Source organism: Bufo gargarizans, chromosome 6 (assembly GCF_014858855.1).
Source record: "Bufo gargarizans isolate SCDJY-AF-19 chromosome 6, ASM1485885v1, whole genome shotgun sequence".
Taxonomy (NCBI): Eukaryota; Metazoa; Chordata; class Amphibia; order Anura; family Bufonidae; genus Bufo; species Bufo gargarizans.
In genome coordinates this window covers 222,673,447-222,694,154 of record NC_058085.1, presented here as the reverse complement: position 1 = coordinate 222,694,154, position 20,708 = coordinate 222,673,447, and the positions used below count along the sequence as shown (strand labels likewise).

Here is a 20,708-nt window from a genome sequence, read left to right as displayed (position 1 = left end):
ACTACAATAATGCAGAAAGCTAAATCTCATGGCGGGATGCGCCTCCCGAATATTTATGAGTACTTTTTGTCCTCGCAAATATCACAACTAAGGGAATGGTGGGTGGATAATTATGCTAAACAATGGGTACATATAGAAACTACGTTATCCCCTGGTAGTAGCTTAAAAACCCTTTTACTGGCAGCCCTTCACCCGACATTCAACCGACCACCTGTCCTGACAATAGTATCTATGCCATTGGAAAATTGGTCTCCATTTCATAAAATATGTACCAGGCAGCCCGGATCTTTTCCACCCTATGCCCCTATAACGGTACTCAATTATCTTATTCCAAACATCTCGGTTTCGTCCTGGGCGTTGAGCGGATTAGACCTCCTCTCAAAGTTGTTTATCTCAGATATCCTTTGCTCCTTTGAGCATCTTCATAGACGATTTTTGATTCCACACACAGATTTTTACAAATACGTGTGTATTAGACATTTTCTGACTGCTAATTCCCCGTTCAATCTTGTGTGTAACCAGGAACTGTTTAAATTCTGGTCACTCGCCCCGCCACAAGGCACACGATTGCGGCCTTTGTATATGATGCTGAGGGATAAAGGATCATTCGTTAAAACGACTCCACTGCTTACTTGGGAAAGAGATTTAGGGCTAATGTTCTCTGATGAGCAGTGGTCCTTGGTCTTTTCCTTTATTTCAAAAAATGTTCGATGTGCTCTGCATTATGAGTCCTTGATGAAAACCATACTAAGGTGGTATTATACCCCAGACCGCCTGAGTCATATTTTTCCTGATTCCTCATATTTATGTTGGAGGGGATGTGGACAGAGGTACGGTATACCATATCTTGTGGTCCTGTCCTATGTTACAGGATACATGGAATGCTATGTTTTTTCTTGCTTCGGATTTGCTGTGTTTCCAGCTCCTGCCACCCCCCCTCATTGGCCCTTTTTATGGATCGATTTGGTTAGGATACCTTGTGAAGGGAGGGTGGTGCTGGGACACCTTTTTCTTTCAACCAAATTGGCCATAGCCCAAAATTGGAAATCACGGAATGTCCCTAGCTTTACGGATATTATCCGTAGACTAAATTCCACTTATATACATGAGCGTGTGTTGGCGGGAGCTGGAGACGCATCAATGAGGTTTGAGAGGGAATGGGGCCTTTTGGAGGTCTTCTCTGCTCGCAGTACCATCCCCTGACCAACATGCCCAGTATGCAATGATGGCCTGCAGTACAAGATACCTGTATAAATACTGTTTAATGACTGCACTGTATGTCTTTAGTCTATTTCGTTTGTCGTGTATTTATTGCTATATTGATTTCGGCTAAGTTGGTGCTGCCAATGTGGCTATGTAAAGCGCTGACTGTGTAGTCGTTTTTTATTCATAATCATGTATGTTTCTTCTTTTAAAAAAGTAATTAAAAAAGTATTGATCGAAAGACAAAAAATAGCATGTGTTTACTTCAGGGAGATCATGTCAAACTAATCTTATTGATTTTTTTGATTGGGTGACTAAAATAATAGATGGAGGAGGTGCAGTAGACATCGCTTATCTAGACTTTAGTAAGGCTTTTGATACTGTCCCACATAGAAGGCTTATCAATAAATTGCAGTCTTTGTGCTTGGACTCCCATATTGTTGAATGGATTAGGCAGTGGCTGAGGGACAGGCAACAGAGGGTTGTAGTCAATGGAGTATATTCAGACCAAGGTCTTGTTACCAGTCGGGTACCTCAGGGATCTGTTCTGGGACCCATATTGTTTAATATCTTTATCAGCGGAATTTCAGAAGGCCTCGATGGTAAGGTGTGTCTTTTTGCTGATGACACAAAGATTTGTAACAGGGTTGATGTTCCTGGAGGGATACGCCAAATGGAAAAGGATTTAGGAAAACTATAGGAATGGTCAAAAATCTGGCAACTAAAATTTAATGTTGATAAGTGCAAGATAATGCACCTGGGGCGTAAAAACCCAAGAGCAGAATATAAAATCAGTGATCAGTATCTGAGGAAAGGGATTTAGGGATCATTATTTCAGAAGACTTAAAGGTAGGCAGACAATGTCATAGAGCAGCAGGAAATGCTAGCAGAATGCTTGGGTTTATAAGAAGAGGCATTACCAGTAGAAAAAGGGAGGTGCGCATGCCACTCTACAGAGCACTAGTGAGACCTCATTTGGAGTATTGTGCTCAGTACTGGAGACCATATCTCCAGAAGGATATTGATACTTTGGAGAGAGTACAGAGAAGAGCTACTAAACTAGTACATGGATTGCAGGATAAAACTTACCAGGAAAGATTAAAGGACCTTAACATGTATAGCTTGGAAGAAAGACGAGACAGAGGGGATATGATAGAAACTTTTAAATACATAAAGGGAATCAACAAGGTAAAAGAGGAGAGAATATTTAAAAGAAGAAAAACTTCTTCAAGAGGACATCGTTTTAAATTAGAGGGGCAAAGGTTTAAAAGTAATATCGGGAAGTATTACTTTACTGAGAGAGTAGTGGATGCATGGAATAGCCTTCCTGCAGAAGTGGTAGCTGCAAATACAGTGAAGGAGTTTAAGCACGCATGGGATAGGCATAAGGCCATCCTTCATATAAGATAGGGCCAGGGGCTATCCATAGTATTCAGAGTATTGGGCAGACTAGATGGGCCAAATGGTTCTTATCTGCCGACACATTCTATGTTTCAGATGAATAAAATAAAAAACTCCTCACCTCTCCTGCGCCACGGCTCCCCTGTCTTCTCCGGCCCGCTCTACACTGTTACCTGACAGTGTGCAGTGTCAGGTTATAGTGCACGCACTACGTCCTGACCCTGTACGGAGTCAGGACAGTGCAGCACGGGCTCCATCAAAGAAGACCAGGGAGGGTGAGTATCGGAAGTGCTTGCTGTGCTTCTGGAACCTGATGCATACTAGTGCGCACTTCGATAATGGAAGCGCTCACTAGTATTCGCTTTATACACATTATCTATATATCAGCAAGGTTAGATGCCGATAATATACAAAATCCTGAATATCGGCCGATAATATCAGTTGTAAGAGAATGTCTGGAGTGGTAGTGGATGGAAGATACGTACCACCGGGGGTCGTGGCCCTGGTGGAGTAAGAGCAGGGTGGGTGTCTGTTCCCCACGGACCACCACGGGTGGACAGGTTTCAGTTGTTGGTGTCAGTCTACACTGATCCTGGCAGGTTGGTTATCTCTGGCCTTAGTTGGGTAGGGAAGGAGTTAATCCTTCACTATGCTTGCTGGGTGTGGTCTGCCTGCTACACCCAGGGCTGTGAATATAGGTTTGATGCTCACTGACTGTGGGGCTGCTGATGAAGCGTGGTCTCCTGTCTCACTGCAGGAAGCTGTATGGGAGGCTGATCGCTCGGTCGGGCTGAGCGCTGTAGTCCGCTCGTCTAACAAGGACTGCCCAATTGCTGCAGGCTCAGCGAAGGACCAAAAGAAGGGATCCTGTGGCCGGAGCCAATCCCTTGTCCAGGCCAACACGTGGCCTGTCTAACTTGCATGAACTTGGACAAACCCACCCCATGACAAGGTGTAGTACTGACCACGGATGTGAGAGACTGTGTGAACAGGCACCAAGACGCCTGCAGTGTTTGGGGATCCTTTGTGGGAGGTGGGGTTTATGGACATTGCTGTTGTGTGAATTGCACAGTTTTGATGTGATGCACTGGAGTGAATAAAAGAGCACGGTTTGGACACAAAGCCTGTCTCCTGAGCCTCTATACTGCCACCGCTACCATCTGCCTACCAGAGCAAACCCCCACACAGTATTTCCGATAATCGGTCGATCCCTAGTCTTCGCCAAGAATATTAATTATGGTGACCATGCCTAAAGTCCGTGACCGTTGGTAATCGATCATGGACTTTTAACCCTTCAGATGCCAGTTCCCTTCTGTGTGTGTGCTCTGGCTCCCCCCGGCGGAGATCGGGTGCTGGATGCATTGTGCGGCAGCTTCTGTCCCCTGGAATGAACAGAAGCCTCCACACATTAGTTTATTAGAACTATAAAATTGAATAAAAAAAAAAAGAATTACCCCCCTTTTCCCAAAATGTAAATAAAAAAATGTAAACAAAAAAATACATATCATGGGTATCGCCATGTGCAAAAATGCCTGTCCTTTTAAAATACTGTGTGTGTGTGTGTGTGTGTGTGTGTGTGTATATATATATATATAACCTTAGTTAAAGTTATTACTTTTACAGTATTAAAAAGAAAAACTATACGTATGTGGTATTGCCATAGTCATACTGACCTGGAGAATGAAAGTAGCAGGTCAGTTTTACCACATAGTGCAGAGATGGCCAACCTTACAGACACAGAGAGCCCCAAAAAAACAACACATGACTACCAGGAGCCACAGGCTATACATTTACACACAAGTCACCGTATTTCTCACCCTACAAGATGAACCTAGGTTTAAGCAAAGAAAAATAAGAGAAAAAAAAATATTTTTCATCTGATAAAATACTTTTTTCTTTTATCATTGGCAGAGAAAAAAAGAAATATATATTTTTCATCAGACCTCAGATAAGACTCCTAAATCAGATCCCCAATCCTCATCTGACCTAAAATAAGATCCCCAAACCTCATCAGACCTTCAAATCAGACCCTCAATGCTCGGATCAGACAACACAAACCAGACTCCCAGTGTCAGACCCTCAGTGCTCAGTTACCCCCCCCCCCCCCAGCTCACATCTTTCCCCCATGCTAGGATCTCCCCCTTCTCAGATCTGACCCCCCCCCCCATGCTCAGACCTGACCAACCCATGCTCAAACAAGACCCCCCTATGCTCAAACAAGACCCCCCTATGCTCATACAAGACCCCCTATGCTCAAACAAGACCCCCCCTATGATCAGATCTTCCCCCCTATGATCAGATCTTCCCCCCTATGCTCAGATCTTCCCCCCTATGCTCAGATCTCCCCCCCCCATGCTCAGATCTTCCCCCCCATGCTCAGATCTTCCCCCCCATGCTCAGATCTTCCCCCCCCTATGCTCAGATCTTCCCCCCCCCTATGCTCAGATCTTCCCCCCCCCCCCTATGCTCAGATCTTCCCCCCCTATGCTCAGATCTCCCCCCCCCCATGCTCAGATCTTCCCCCCCTATGCTCAGATCTTCCCCCCCTATGCTCAGATCTTCCCCCCCCCCCTGCTCAGATCTTCCCCCCCCCCTATGCTCAGATCTCCCCCCCCCCTATGCTCAGATCTCCCCCCCCCCCTTATGCTCAGATCTCCCCCCCCCCTTATGCTCAGATCTCCCCCCCCCTTATGCTCAGATCTCCCCCCCCCCCCTATGCTCAGATCTCCCCCCCCCCACCTATGCTCAGATCTCCCCCCTATGCTCAGATCAGACCCCCATTGCTCATATCGGGACACTCCTATGCTGAGATCAGAACCTCCCATGCTTAGATCAGACACCCATTGCTCAGATCCAGGACCCCACCCTACCCCATGCTCAGATCAGAACCCTATGCTCAGTTCTATAACTTGAAAAATCTCTTCCCTCTCCTGATCAGGCACTGGGCACCTGCTACTCTGCAGGTCTTACACGTTCTCCACTGTGACTTGATGAGCACAACTTCAGCACATAGTGCGTGTCTCCACACAGTGGCGTCTCTAGCTTTCAAATTTTGGGGGGGCACACTGGGGGCCAGGACAAAAGTAGGGGGGGCAGCTATAACAACGATATATTTACACAAGTACACTTAGAAATGCTGCGATACTTTACCCAATACCTAAAACCGCAACAGGGAAGAAAAGTCCAGCTGTCTGTGGATGACACTGCTATGGGGGGGATCTGTGGATGCTACATACTGTGCAATGTATAGCATCTTATGCTATATGTGTCATCCACAGATCCACCCCATGACAGTGTCATCCCCATTTCCCCCTCCATAACAGTGTCATCCACAGATCCCCCTCCCTATAACAGTGTCATCCACAGATCCCCCTCCCCGCCACTCACAGCAGTGTACATTTGACATTTCTAAACTGTAATCCATATCCTGCAGTAACTTTAACTTTAAATCAGCATTAAGCGGCCGCTCATCTCTACTAGTACCTTAACCTTACACCACTCGGCTAGCTTCGGAAACAGGGCCAGGCTACAGCCTACAGGTACTGCCTGTTAGTTCTTATCGAGCGAGTGCTGATTTCTGCAGGTCAGAGGATACGGATTACAGTTTAGAAGAAATGTACACTCCTGGGAGCGGTCCAGACCAGTGGCGGATCAGAGCCTGGTCTCGGGAGGGGCACTTCCAGATTATTTTCTGTCCACCGCCACAGAACAAGGGTGCTTATAGAACAGACTCCACAGTGTACCGGTATACTATATATTGTGGGGCACAGCGTGGCGGTATACTGTATATTGTGGGGCACAGTGTAGGCTATATGTGTATAACAAACATATTTGACATGAAGACTTACAGTTACTTGGCTTGGCCCTTGGGGGTCTCGGACGCCACTTCCACACTTTGGCCGGGGGCTCGGCGGAGCTGATGTGTTTTATCCTAATGAGAAAGATTTCATAATAAGGATTTGGAGAAGGGACAGAGGGATAGCAGAGCAGGGAGAGGCTGGTGCTGCTACTAGGGTTCATACCATGTGGGAGTAATAAAGCCCACCATAATGCCCCCCGGTAGTAATAATTCTCCTTATAATGTGACAATGCAAAAAATACCCCCTTATGCCCCCAGTTGAGCTAATGTCCCCCATAATGTGCCAGTATAAAATACCCCTATATAGTGCCCCCAGTAAATGCCCCATAGTGCTCCTCTCCCCCTTCCTCCTAGTGCCCCCATAATGTACCAGTATAAAATGCCCCAGTAGATGCCCTCAATGTCCTCCATAATTTTGCAAGTATAAATTACCCCTTCTTAGTGCCCCCGTAGATGACTCCACGTGCCAGTAATAAGACCCACATTACGTGCCAGTAATAAGCCCCCCATCATGTGCCAGTAATAAGCCCCCCATCATGTGCCAGTATTAGGTCCCCCCATCATGTGCCAGTATTAAGCCCCCCCATCATGTGCCAGTATTAAGGCCCCCCCATCATTTGCCATTATTAAGTACCCCCCCTTCATGTGCCATTATTAAGTAAGTCCCCCCCAATGTGCCATTATTAAGTAAGCCCCCCCATCATGTGCCATTATTAGGTAAGTCCCCGTCCCCCCCAAGTATCACTATTGTAAAAAAAAAAATATATATATATATACTTACCTCAGTGTCAGCAATGCGATGCAGGCCTCTTCTGGCCTGTGTCCCACGCTGTATGGCTCAGGCGGCGCGATGACGTCATCGCGCGCCTGTGCCGGCCTCTGATAGGCTGCCGGTCTAGTGCCTGCAGCCTATCAGAGCAAGGGGAAGGGACACGCCTCTCCCTCCCCTGTACCGCCGCTTAGTGATGGGAAGTTCGGATCTTTTAGGTGAATCGGTTCATTTGAATCAGCTCATTCAAATGAACCAATTCATGAATCGGATATTCGGTTCACTTGGTGAGTCAGACTGCTGAGCTGACTCGCAAGTGAACCGAAGACTCTAGGTGCCGGTGCGCATGCGCAGATGCTTGATACATTCGATTCACTCACTACTTGTGCGCTGCTGACTCAGTGCAGTCGGCTCGTCTTCTTCAGCTCTCTCTGAACTCTGATTACTAGTATTGAGTGAGTCAGGAAGAGTGATTTATTATAGTAAAGGGAAGCTGAGGCTGACGCTGGACAGGAGGACTCAGGAGTCAGACAGGAGTCAGAAGCTGTCACTGTGGTGTGCAATGTGAATTGTTGTCTGTTGTGCATTGTTACCCACAGTGACAACAGTCTGACACTGACAGTACAATCCATAAAGGTGATGTGAACCCACCCTTAGGCCCCTTTCACACTTGCGTTGTCCGGATCCGGCATAGAGTTCCGTCGTCGGGGCTCTATGCCGGAAGAATCCTGATCAGGATTATCCTAATGCATTCTGAATGGAGTGAAATCCGTTCAGGATGCATCAGGATGTCTTCCGTTCCGGAACGGAACGTTTTTTGGCTGGAGAAAATACCGCAGCATGCAGTACTTTTTGCTCCGGCCAAAAATCCTGAAGACTTGCCGCAAGGCCGTATCCGGAATTAATGCCCATTGAAAGGCATTGATCCGGATCCGGCCTTAAGCTAAACGTCGTTTCGGCGCATTGCCGGATACGACGTTTAGCTTTTTCTGAATGGTTACCATGGATGCCGGGACGCTAAAGTCCTGGCAGCCATGGTAAAGTGCAGCGGGGAGCGGCATACTTACCGTCCGTGCGGCTCCCGGGGCGCTCCAGAGTGACGTCAGGGCGCCCCAGGCGCATGGATGACGTGATCGCATGTACACATCATCCATGCGCATGGGGCGCTCTGACGTCATTCTGGAGCGCCCCGGGAGCCGCGCGGACTGTAAGTATACTGCTCCCCCGCTCCTCACTACTACTATGGCAACCGGGACTTTAATAGCGTCCTGGCTGCCATAGTAACACTGAACGCATTTTGAAGACGGATCCGTCTTCAAATGCTTTCAGTACACTTGCGTTTTTCCAGATCCGGCGTGTACCTCCGGCAAGTGGAGTACACGCCGGATCCGGACAACGCAAGTGTGAAAGGGCCCTTAGTTATATAGCTACTGAATGAGATGCCTTTAACATATATCTCCTGAGAAGCCAATTTGATTCTAAAGGGTTAATTTAATTCAACCTGTAATCTAAACTCTTGTGTCATCTGTCACTTCTCCTGTCCCTTAATCTTATCACTGCTGCAACAAAAGCAGCCTCAGTGTAAGGCTACTTTCACACTAGCGTTCGTCGGTCCGCTCGTGAGCTCCGTTTGAAGGAGCTCACGAGCGGACCCAAACGCCTCCGTCCAGCCCTGATGCAGTCTGAATGGAGCGGATCCGCTCAGACTGCATCAGTCTGGCGGCGTTCAGCCTCCGCTCCGCTCGCCTCCGCACGGACAGGCGGACAGCTGAACGCTGCTTGCTGCGTTCGGGTGTCCGCCTGGCCGTGCGGAGGCGTGTGGATCCGTGCGGATCCGTCCAGACTTACAATGTAAGTCAATGGGGACGGATCCGTTTGAAGATGCCACAATGTGGCTCAATCTTCAAGCGGATCCGTCCCCCATTGACTTTACATTGAAAGTCTGGACGGATCCGTCCGAGGGTATTTTCACACTTAGCTTTTTTTTTGCCATTTTAATGCAGACGGATCCGTTCTGAACGGAGCCTCCGTCTGCATTATTATGAGCGGATCCGTTCAGAACGGATCCGCCCGAACGCTAGTGTGAAAGTAGCCTTACATTGTAAGTCTGAACGGATCCGCTCGCCTCCGCACGGCCAGGCGGACAGCTGAGCGCTGCAAGCAGCGTTCAGCTGTCCGCCTGTCCGTGCGGAGGCGAGCGGAGGCTGAACGCCGCCAGACTGATGCAGTCTGAGCGGATCCGCTCCATTCAGACTGCATCAGGGCTGGACGGAGGCGTTTGGGTCCGCTCGTGAGCTCCTTCAAACGGAGCTCACGAGCGGACCGACGAACGCTAGTGTGAAAGTAGCCTTAATATGATCGGATCCGTTCAGAACGGATCCGATCAAGCGCAAGTGTGAAAGTGCCCTTACCTGTTCTACCCTCTGACTCACTGCTCTTTTAACTCAATGAATCGAATGAGTCACAAACTAAGTCGGATCTTTAGATTCTTTTAACTTGTGACTCATTCGATTCCTTTCTATTCTTAGACTCCCTGCACTTACTTGTGTGACTCTGGCAGCTCTCTGAATCGAGTCGTCTGTGTGCTTGCCTTGCCCCCTCAGCTCTGGTCGGTGATTGGTTGGTGGGCGGGGAGGGGTGTGGCTGGCAGAAGCAGCCTCCACTCTGAGATCATATTACGCTCCTCCCCGTCCCTCCCTCAGGCTTCGGCTCCCTGCGTCCCTGCTGCCAGCAGCGTGAGGTGAGAGAGAGACTGTGACTGAGCTGAGCTGAACTCGGATCAGTCAAGTGAATGCTGCTGGCAGCAGGGACGTGGGGGGGGGGGGGCGCATTTTAGTTGGGGGGGCACATGGGGGGGCCCAGCATGATGTTGGGGGGGCCGTGGCCCCCTCTGGCCCCCCCCTGGCGACGCCACTGTCTCCACATACTACGTTCTCACACTGCGTGCATCAGGACATAGTGTAGCGTCAGCTGGAGTTGCAAAGTAGCAACAGTGCCCGATCAGGAAAAGAGATCTGAGCATGGGGTGGAGAGTGAGCCGGCCTGACTGCTTTCCAGCTCCACAGCTAGAGCCGCACTTGACGAAGCAAAGAGCCGCATGTGGCTCAAGAACCACGGGTTGGCCACCCCTGACATAGTGAATGCCGTGAGAAAAAAAACTAAAACTGTTGTAAAATGTTTCCAGTTTCACCTCATTTTGGAATAATTTTTTTTTAACTCCCCAATACATGGTATGCAATATTAAATGGAGAAACAAACAAGCCTTTATACGGCTATGTAAATGGTAAATTAAAAAGTTATCGCCCCAGAAAGGCAAGGAGTGAAAACTAAAATGCAAAAAACCTTCCGGGCCTGAAATGGTTAAAAGGGTTGTCTGGGCTTTTAATATTGATGACCCCCACTGTATGAGGAGAGGCGCGTGCAATGTGCTTCTCTCTTCCATTGCATTGCTGCTGTCTATGGCAGAGCAGCAGCGAACAGGAATAAAGAAGGGAGACGGCACATGCACACTGCTCGCATTGTCTCCTCATACTGCTTATCTATGGGTTTCTGGATAGGCCATCTGCACTTTATCTGGCTAAGACTCCATTCACACGTCCACATCCGTTCCGCAATTTTGCGGAACGGGTGTGGACCCATTCATTCTCTATGGGGACGGAATGGATGCGGACAGCACACAGTGTGCTATCCTCATTTGCGGTGCGCGGCCCCGATCTTTAGGTCCGCAACTCCGCAAAAAGATAGAGCATGTCATATTCTTGTCCGCAGCTTGCGGACAAGAATAGGCATTTCTATGGGGGTGACGGGCTGGTGTGTTGCGGACCTGCAATTTGCGGGTCCGCAACACACCACGGACGTGTGAATGCAGCCTAAAGGGATTATCCGAGCTTTTATTATTGATGATCTATCCTTAGGATAGGTCATCTATATCAGATTGGTGGGGGTTCGACAACCAGCACCCCCGCCAACCAGCAGTATGAGGAGACTGCGCTCGCAGTGTGCACATGCCATCTCCCTTCTCTATTCCTGTTCGCTGCTGCTTTGCTATAGACAGCAGCGATGATCAGGAAGGCAGACTGCACATGCACATTACGCGCACTGTCTTCTCATACAGCTGATCAGTGGGGGTGCCAGGTGTAGAGCCGCCACAAATCTGATATAGATCATCAATAATAAAAGCCTGGACAACCCCTTTAAGCCAGATAAAATGCAGATGGCCTACCCTGAAACCCATCAATGTAAAACTCTTTTAATGGTATTTTTCCAATTTTAAGGGCAAAAAATGTTTTTGGTCAAAAAGGTCCACCTTTTTATTTATTTTTTAACATTCTTGTAAGGTCAATCAAGCATTACTTTCTGATGGATCAAGGAGACTTCTTTGTTCATTTTATGGACCTCACAGAGGAAGAACTGAAGAAGACTGTGGAAGATATCATCCCAACACGACTGGAGGCTTTATTAGAACTGGCTTTGCGAATGAGTACGGCAAATACAGATCCTTTTAAGGACGATCTAAAGGTACCATGAACATTTTAAAGCAAGCAGGATTTCTGTTTGTTTGATTTCAGCTATGCTATTTTTAAGTGTTAATAAATAACTAGAAAGCATTACCTTTGCTTTCTAGACACATCTTTGAATGTATTTCTTTTTGTAATAATCTAAATTTTTTGTTAGTATAATTGGGAAATATGGCACCATAGTGAAAGCTCTACTAATAACAGGGTGACACTAAGTATAAAAAAGTTGGCTTCACCTATGCTAGTAACTTACATTGCTCGATTTTCAGGACTGAGTCACACCTGACCATAAGACGCAACCCAGGTTTAGACAACAACAAAAAAATTAGAAAAATAATATACAGTCATGTGAAAAAATTAGGACACCCTTTGAAAGCATGTGGTTTTTTGTAACATTTTTAATAAAAGGTTATTTCATCTCCGTTTCAACAATACAGAGAGATTAAAGTAATCCAACTAAACAAAGAAAACTGAAGAAAAGTCTTTTCAAGATCTTCTGTAAATGTCATTCTACAAAAATGCCTATTCTAACTGAGGAAAAAGATAGGACACCCTCACATGTATTCCCTCTTAAATTGGCTCAGATCTCACACAGGTATATCACACCAGGTGCACATAATTAGTAGATCGTTACTCTGCATGTTGAATGAGGCTTGCCCTATTTAAACCTCAGACATTTAGTTTGGTGTGCTCCTGACTGTTGAAGTGAGAGTGAGCACCATGGTGAGAGCAAAAGAGCTGTCAGAGGACTTCAGAAAAAAGATTGTAGCAGCCTATGAGTCTGGGAAGGGATTTAAAAAGATCTCAAAAGATTTTGAAATCAGCCATTCCACTGTCCGGAAGATAGTCTACAAGTGGAGGGCTTTCAAAACAACTGCCAACATGCCCAGGACTGGTCGCCCCAGCAAGTTCACCCCAAGAGCAGACCGCAAGATGCTAAAAGAGGTCTCCAAAAACCCTAAAGTGTCATCTCGAGAACTACAGCAGGCTCTGGCTACTGTTGATGTAGAAGTACATGCCTCTACAATCAGAAAGAGACTGTACAAGTTTAACTTGCATGGGAGGTGTGCAAGGAGGAAACCTTTGCTTTCCAAGAGAAACATCGAGGCCAGACTGACATTTGCCAGAGATAAAGTTGACAAAGACCAGGACTTCTGGAATAATGTTCTTTGGACAGATGAGTCCAAAATTGAATTATTTGGACACAACAGCAGAGGACATGTTTGGCGTAAACCAAACACAGCATTCCAAGAAAAGAACCTCATACCAACTGTGAAGCATGGAGGTGGAAGTGTCATGGTTTGGGGCTGCTTTGCTGCAGCAGGACCTGGTCAGCTCACCATCATAGAATCCACGATGAATTCTACTGTGTATCAGAAGGTGCTTGAAGAACATGTGAGACCATCAGTTAGAACATTAAAGCTGAAGCGGAACTGGACCATGCAACATGACAATGACCCAAAACATACTAGTAAATCAACCAAAGATTGGCTGAAAAAGAAGAAATGGAGAGTCCTGGAATGGCCAAGTCAAAGTCCAGATTTGAATCCCATTGAGATGCTGTGGGGTGACTTGAAAAGGGCTGTACGTGCAAGAAACCCCTCAAACATCTCACAGCTGAAAAAGTTCTGCATTGAGGAGTGGGGTAAAATTTCCTCAGACCGATGTCGAAGACTGGTAGATGGCTACAAGAACCGTCTCACTGCAGTTATTTCAGCCAAAGGAGGTAACACTCGCTATTAGGGGCAAGGGTGTCCTATCTTTTTCCTCAGTTAGAATAGGCATTTTTGTAGAATGACATTTACAGAAGATCTTGAAAAGACTTTTCTTCAGTTTTCTTTGTTTAGTCGGATTACTTTAATCTCTCTGTATTGTTGAAACGGAGATGAAATAACCTTTTATTAAAAATGTTACAAAAAACCACATGCTTTCAAAGGGTGTCCTAATTTTTTCACATGACTGTATATTGATTAAATATTCCCTGTTGTTTATTGAAGTGGAGGGGTCATTGTTATTAACTTTTGGGTCTAGCTTGTGGGGTTAATAGTTTTGGTCAGCTACGTTGTGCTTCATGCTCCCACAACAAACAAACATTTGAATGCACAGTGGAGTGATTCATTATTCGCTTTACTGCCTCACAGCGCAAATAACAGACGCAGCCTTTACACGAGCCTGTGCGACAATAAAAATTATCAATGTGAACTTAAAAAAACATGTACCGAATATCAGACTGTGGTAACTCTTACAACTTCCTTGTAACTTGGCCCCAGATCAGTCAATGTGAATGACCCCCATTTAGACCTCAGTTCAGACCCCCATGCTCAAAGCAGAGAAAAAAAATATCTACTTACCTGTCCTACTCTGGATGCTGCTTCTACTGCCTAGTCAGGGCATGAAGGGGTAAATTCACAGCCTGCAGGCTCATAATTTTACAGCCAGAAGGGGTCACTTTCACATCAAGAAATGTGCACTTCTGTCGTCTTTTTTACTTTACACAGCGATGGATAGTTGTAGCACCCTGTTATAATGATGCCATGCAGAGAGCCCGCTTCTGCTGGTCTCGGCGCTTTTTACTGTCACTGCAGCAGTCTAATCAAAAATCACTCATACAGATGAAAAAACATCCTGCCCTATATGATAAATGAATATGCAGATGTGCAATAGAGCCAAACCGTGGTAGGGTTACACGGACGCCAAATTATGCAGTGGGTCAGTATATGGGTATAATAGTCTATAGTTTTGTTTGTGACGCCAATTGCAGCGTGCGCAGGGTACTAACACAGGGCCCTTTAAGGTGTTGTCCCTCACGTACCAGGTTAGGAATGCCAGAGTTGTGTAATGTCTTTGTGTGGTAATGGCAATAGTGTCAACGGTGTCTCCTACCTGGGTATGGCTGGACTCCTGGATCCTGGCTCACTTGCAATAAATTGAGTGTGTTGCTAGTAGGAGTAATAGGGGGATTTGCAGCAGTAATTGTGATACAGACCTTTGGTAAAGTTCAAACTTTTCTTTACTAGTTGCAGCTATTATCCAAACAAGGTACAGCAATATTCTTTGGTCCCAGCAGGTATTGGCAATGTGTGGCAGGAAATTATCTTCTGCTCTATCATGTGCCTGGAGCTTTTTCAGTAAATGGATGTTTGCTTAGTGCTCTGTAATATGGCAGGAATTTGGCTTCTGCGCTTACTATCTTCTGCTCTCTGGGGGACTGACTTGCTTAGGAGGAATATGGATTTTCCTGGGGTCTCTGGATGGTACTCACAGTTATTGTCTCAGGGTATGCTTCTTCCTGTAACTGGGGGTGGCTGCTTGCTTTCTTCCATCTGAGGCTGCACGGCTCAGGCTGGGGATGATAGACAAGATCCTGGCTTTGGATCCCTATATCTGGGTGCTCCTACGTGCACAGCCTTCCCCTGGCTGGCACACTAACTCTAACTTCCTTCCCTCCCCATGAGACAGGATGTGGACTAATCCATTATGCTCACGGGGGGGGGGGGGACCATACTGGAATGAACTATTCCAGTTCAGAAACACTAAACTGGCTTAAGTCCCTGCTAACACGTTGCTGCCACCTGCTAGTGAACATAGAAATCACAGCAATATATATTTAACAAGGATTTGAATGCACATTTGTGAGGAAATTGCATTAAATTACACAAGATGACAATGTTAATGCTCTTAACAGGTTGTCGCGGGGTAATGAGTTTCGTAACACAACTCTGGGGTGTTATAGATGTGCATCGCTACATTTAACAGAGATACAGAGAGACTGGAAGAGCAACAGAAAGACATAGAAGTGGATGCCTTTTGGCCACCAGTGATTGCCACTTCACGGTGTTTGCCCGTGAACACATGAGGGCTGCCATCTTAACTCACAAGTCCAGGGATGCAAAGGTAAGTCCTTGTGCCTGTGACGGGACCTTGTGAGTTAAGATGGCAGCCCGCATGTGTTCGCTGTTGGCAATATCCCACACTGATGACTGTTTCATTGTTAACAATGCCCTACGGAACTGAATAATGAATGCCACACAACTCCAGGCACATTTAAGGGAGGTGAGACGCACCCACAGGTCACGTCAGACCATTTGAAACCGTATACATCAGCATGGTCGGTGTGCTATTGTAAGGGTACCTCACCACAGCTGTTATTGTCTTGTATGGTCCAGGGCTCATCTATGTTTGACGAGGGACCAGGGGACCTCCATGCTGTTCACTGATTCACGCTGAGCAGAAATAATGGCCACCACTTTGTGAATGGTACAGTGACAAGCTCATACTACTTGAATAACATCATTAATTCAGTCACTCTGCTTTTACTTAAACAACACAGGCCTAATTTCATGTTCATGGGTGACAATGTGCCAGGAACTGGCTGCTGGTGCCTTGGGTACCTCAAATGGAGTGGCCTGCACTTTCTCCAGACCTGAATCCCATTTAAAACCTACAGTCAGGTCCATAAAGATTGGGACACCAATACAATTCTAACATTTTTGGCTCTATTCACCACCACAATGATGTGCTTTAGCTGCAGACTGTCCGCTTTAATTTGAGGGTATGTACATCTAAATCAGGTGAACAGTGTAGGAATTATAACAGTTTGCATATGTGCCTCCCACTTGTCCCATTATTTTTGGTACCTTAACAATTGGCTTCTCAGCTGTTCCATGGCCAGGTGTGTGTTATTCCCTCATTATCCCAATTACAATGAGCAGATAAAAGGCCCAGAGTTAATTTCAAGTGTGCTATTTGCATTTGGAATCTGTTGCTGTCAACTCTCAAGATGAGATTCAAAGAGATGTCATCAGTGAAGCAAGCCATCATTAGGCTAAAAAAATAAAAAATAAAAATCAGAGAGATAACAAAAACATTAGGCCTGGCCAAAACAACTGTTTGGAACATTGTTAAAAAGAAGTAGCTCAGCAACTTCTAAAGACCCGGAAGATAACTGTGGTGGATGACCAAAGAATTCTTTCCCTGGTGAAGAAAACACCCTTCACAAGATCAAGAACACTCTCTAGGAGGTATGTATATGTGTGTCAAAGTCAACAATCAAGAGAAGACTTCACAAGAGTGAATACAGAGCGTTCACCACAAGATGTAAACCATTGGTGAGCCTCAAAAACAGGCCAGATTAGAGTTTGCTAAACGACATCTAAAAAAGCTTTTACAGTTCTGGAACAACATCCTATGGATAGATGAGACCAAGATCAACTTGTACCTGAGTGATGGGAAGCGAAGAGCATGGAGAAGGAAAGGAACTGCTCATGATCCTAAGGATACCACCTCATCAGTGAAGCATAGTGGTGGTAGTGTCATGGCGTGGGCATGTATGGCTGCCAATGGAACTGGTTCTCTTGTATTTATTGAGGATGTGACTGCTGACAAAAGCAGAAGGATGAATTCTGAAGTGTTTCGGGCAATAGTATCTGTTCATATTTAGCCAAATGCTTCAAAACTCATTGGACAACGCTTCACAGTGTAGATGGACAGTGACCCAAAGCATACTGCAAAAGCAACCAAAGAGTTTTTTAAGGGAAAGAAGTAGAATGTTATGCAATGGCCAAGTCAATCACCTGACCAGAATCCGATTGAGCAAGCATTTCACTTGCTGAAGACAAAACTGAAGGGAAAATGCCTCAAGAACAAGCAGGATTTGAAGACAGTTGCAGTAGAGGCCTGGCAGAGCATCACCAGGGATGAAACCCAGTGTCTGGTAGGGTCTATGCGTTCCAGACTTCAGGCTGTAAAATTGACCACAAAGGATTTACAATCAAGTATTAAAAAGTGAAAGTTTGATTTATGATGATTATTCTGTCCCATTTCTTTTGGTCCCTTAACAAGCGCGAGGCACATATGCAAACTGTTGTAATTCCTACATTATTTTCCTGATTTGGATGTAGATACCCTTAAATTAAAGCTCACCGTCTGCAGTTAAAGCACATCTTGTTTGTTTCATTTCAACTCTATTGTAATGGTGTATAGAGCCAAAAATGTTAGAATTGTGTAGATGTCCCAATATTTATGGACCTGACTATGGGATCAGCTGAGTCGCCATGTAGGGGCTCGTAACACTGTACCCCAGAACCTCAATGACCTGAGGGCAGCCCTTCAAGAAGAGTGGGATGCCATGCCTCAGCAGACAGTAAGTCGACTTGTGAACAACGTGAGACGTCATTGCCAAGCTGTAATTGATGTTCAGTTCCACATGACAAGTTATTGAGACATTGACATTTTTTGTAGGGGTGTACCCATTACTGTTGTTGGCTTTCCTTTCAATAAATTGTTTGACATGAGGAAATCACCATTGCATGCTTGTTTTTTAAGTGCCCTACTTTCATAATCTAAAATAACTGTAGCGTGAACTTAAAGTATAACTGTCATCTTTTTTTGGAGTATTTCTATTGTGGTGATTAATATCTCCTTGGTGGCCCTATTTCAACTTTTCGCTGTGTATTCATTTACCCCTTAATTCCACAGTTTTGTTCCCTGTACTGCCTACTTTTACCTGTGCTTAAAATCAGGTTGCTATGCAGGACCTGTCTATGTGTTGATGACGCAGAAGCACGCAGCATGCAGGGTCGCGTTCCTGACAGCCAGGGACTGTAAGTAAGGGTAGGCGGCTAGTGAGGGTAGGCGGGATTAGTCTCAGGGTGAGGGCATTGGCAGCCATCTTAACAGAATCGTGAAATTACAGTTTTATGCAGACTGGTTGCTAAGGGCTGAATCTTATTAAATATGGGGTGAGTCAGTCTAATAGTAACTGATTCTGTAATATCATGTTATTAGTAACTGCATATATGAAAATTGAAATTAGGGTCTAAGTGTGACAGTTATCCTTTACGTTTCCAATCAATTTCACTCGAAAGCCAAATATCCCTATCTTTTTGTGAGTAGTGTATAATGTTACCTATGTAAGGACATTTGCAGTGGCAAATTATTACATAAAGTCTGTTTTACAACAAATAAATATTTTACAATTTGCATGCATCAGACATGTTGAAATGCCTCTGAGCTAATGCAGTTGGTGCTCTAGGACCATATGATCATTATGACTTAAAGGCTATCCACACCATTGGAAGCATTTTTATTTTTTTATTGCATTGTACTCTGTTCAGCTTTTACTTTCTGTAGTAGCAGGATCTGAATTTCCAATCTGTTTCATCAGGCAACTCAGCTGACCTGCTCCTTGTCTCTAATCTCTCACCTTCTACTCACGCATTATAGCTCAATTCTTATCTTACTGATAAGAATGTGGCTTTAATGTTTATGTCCTTTTAGTAATTTAGAGATGAGATTTATTAGATGACTGGTACAAAGTGAAAACGAAAATATGATTCACACAGCTCGAAAAACTGTTAACCCTTTGTGACATAACGGCTCAATATTTTTTAATACTTACCAATGTATTGTGATTGTCCATGTTGCTTCCTTTGCAGGCTGGGTTCATTTTTTCATCACGTTGGGAAACAGAACCAAATAAGTGTTCTGTAGCCTTTTTAGTTTTTATTTATTTATTTATTTTTAATCCAGGAGGAAAAGGGGTATCAAAGAAAAGCTTCGAACCTAAGGCTATCCCTGCCTGTTGGAAAAAAAAATCACAATCCCCAAATCCCTTCCCCCTAATCCCCCCTACCTTGGATCAAAGTATAGGTCTTCTGGCCATCATAATAGTGCCATACTGGCTTTGCTAGGCTTGGTACTTTTACCCCTTAATGACCCATGACATACATGTACGTCATTTCTTTCTGGGACTTAAAGACACGTGATGTACATGTACTTCATGGGGATCGGGCTGGTGCAGGAGCTGCGCCCACCCGATCCGCAGCAAGCGTCCGGCAGTCGCTGATAGCCAGACCCCTGCTGCATGCGCCGGTATCGGGGCTGCCTTCAGGTGGAGAGCCTGTGAGATCCAGCCCCCTGGATCTTACAGGCAGTAAGCTGTATGAGTAATACACACTGTATTACACATACAGCCAATGCATTCCAATACAGAAGTATTGGAATGCATTGTAAAGGGGATCAGACCCACAAGTGGGACAAAAAATAAATTGAAAAAAAAGTCGTGTCCCCCCACCCCCCCCCCCCCAATTTTTTTTTAAAGTTTCAAAGAAAAAAAAAAGTTTAACTTTTTTTTGGAAAACATAGGGAAAAAAAGAAAAGTAGACATATTGGGTATCACCACGTCCGTATCCACCGGCTCTATAAACATATTACATAACCTAACCCCTCTTATAAACACTGTAAAATAATAAAATTAAAACTGTGCTAAATAAACCTTATTTTTTTTGTCACCTTACATCACTAAACGTACAACACCAAGCAATCAAAAAGGTGTATGCCCACCAAAATAGTACCAATCTAACAGTCACCTCATCCCACAAAAAATGAGCCCCTACCTAAGACAATCGCCCAAAAAAATAAAAAAACTATGGCTTAATATGGAGACCCTAAAACATTTTTTTTGTTTTAAAAATGCTGTTATTGTGTAAAACTTGAGTAAATAAGAAAAGAGTACATATTTGGTATCGCTGCGTCCGTAAGAACCTGCTCTATAAAAATATCACATGACCTAAAAACTGAACAAACTACTGTTCTCAGAATATAGAGACACTCAAACATGATTTTTCTTTTTATATATATTATTGTGTAAAACTTAAATAAAATAAAAGATAGAAAAAAGGTGTTGAGATCTGCTCACTTCTGCTCTCCCACGGTAGGTGCTCCAAACCCGGGTTTGAGACACCCCTCAAAACAAATAGAGTATGTGAAAAAATATGGATTGGGCACTCATATACAGGAAATATAGGATGCTATTTATTGAGTGTAAAATATAGTGCTAATAAACAGTAAATCAAAACACAATATACATGTTCACAGTATTAAAAATATCCGCAGGCACCGATAACTCCCAAAAACACGCTCTCCTATAAATCCTAGTATGGACTCAATATGGTTAATA

The 20,708-nt window shown here is 45.0% G+C and overlaps 1 protein-coding gene across 2 annotated transcripts in view; it reads left to right on the top strand.

Moving 5' to 3' along the window:
• The window catches only part of TUBGCP2 (tubulin gamma complex associated protein 2), a 453,055-nt gene that overhangs the window by 273,354 nt on the left and 158,993 nt on the right, over nucleotides 1-20,708 (top strand). For both annotated transcript variants that reach the window (XM_044296484.1, XM_044296483.1), the window contains exon 11: nucleotides 11,570-11,750. In XM_044296484.1, the coding sequence (XP_044152419.1) occupies nucleotides 11,570-11,750 (181 nt within the window). The remainder of the gene's footprint in view (nucleotides 1-11,569; nucleotides 11,751-20,708) is intronic.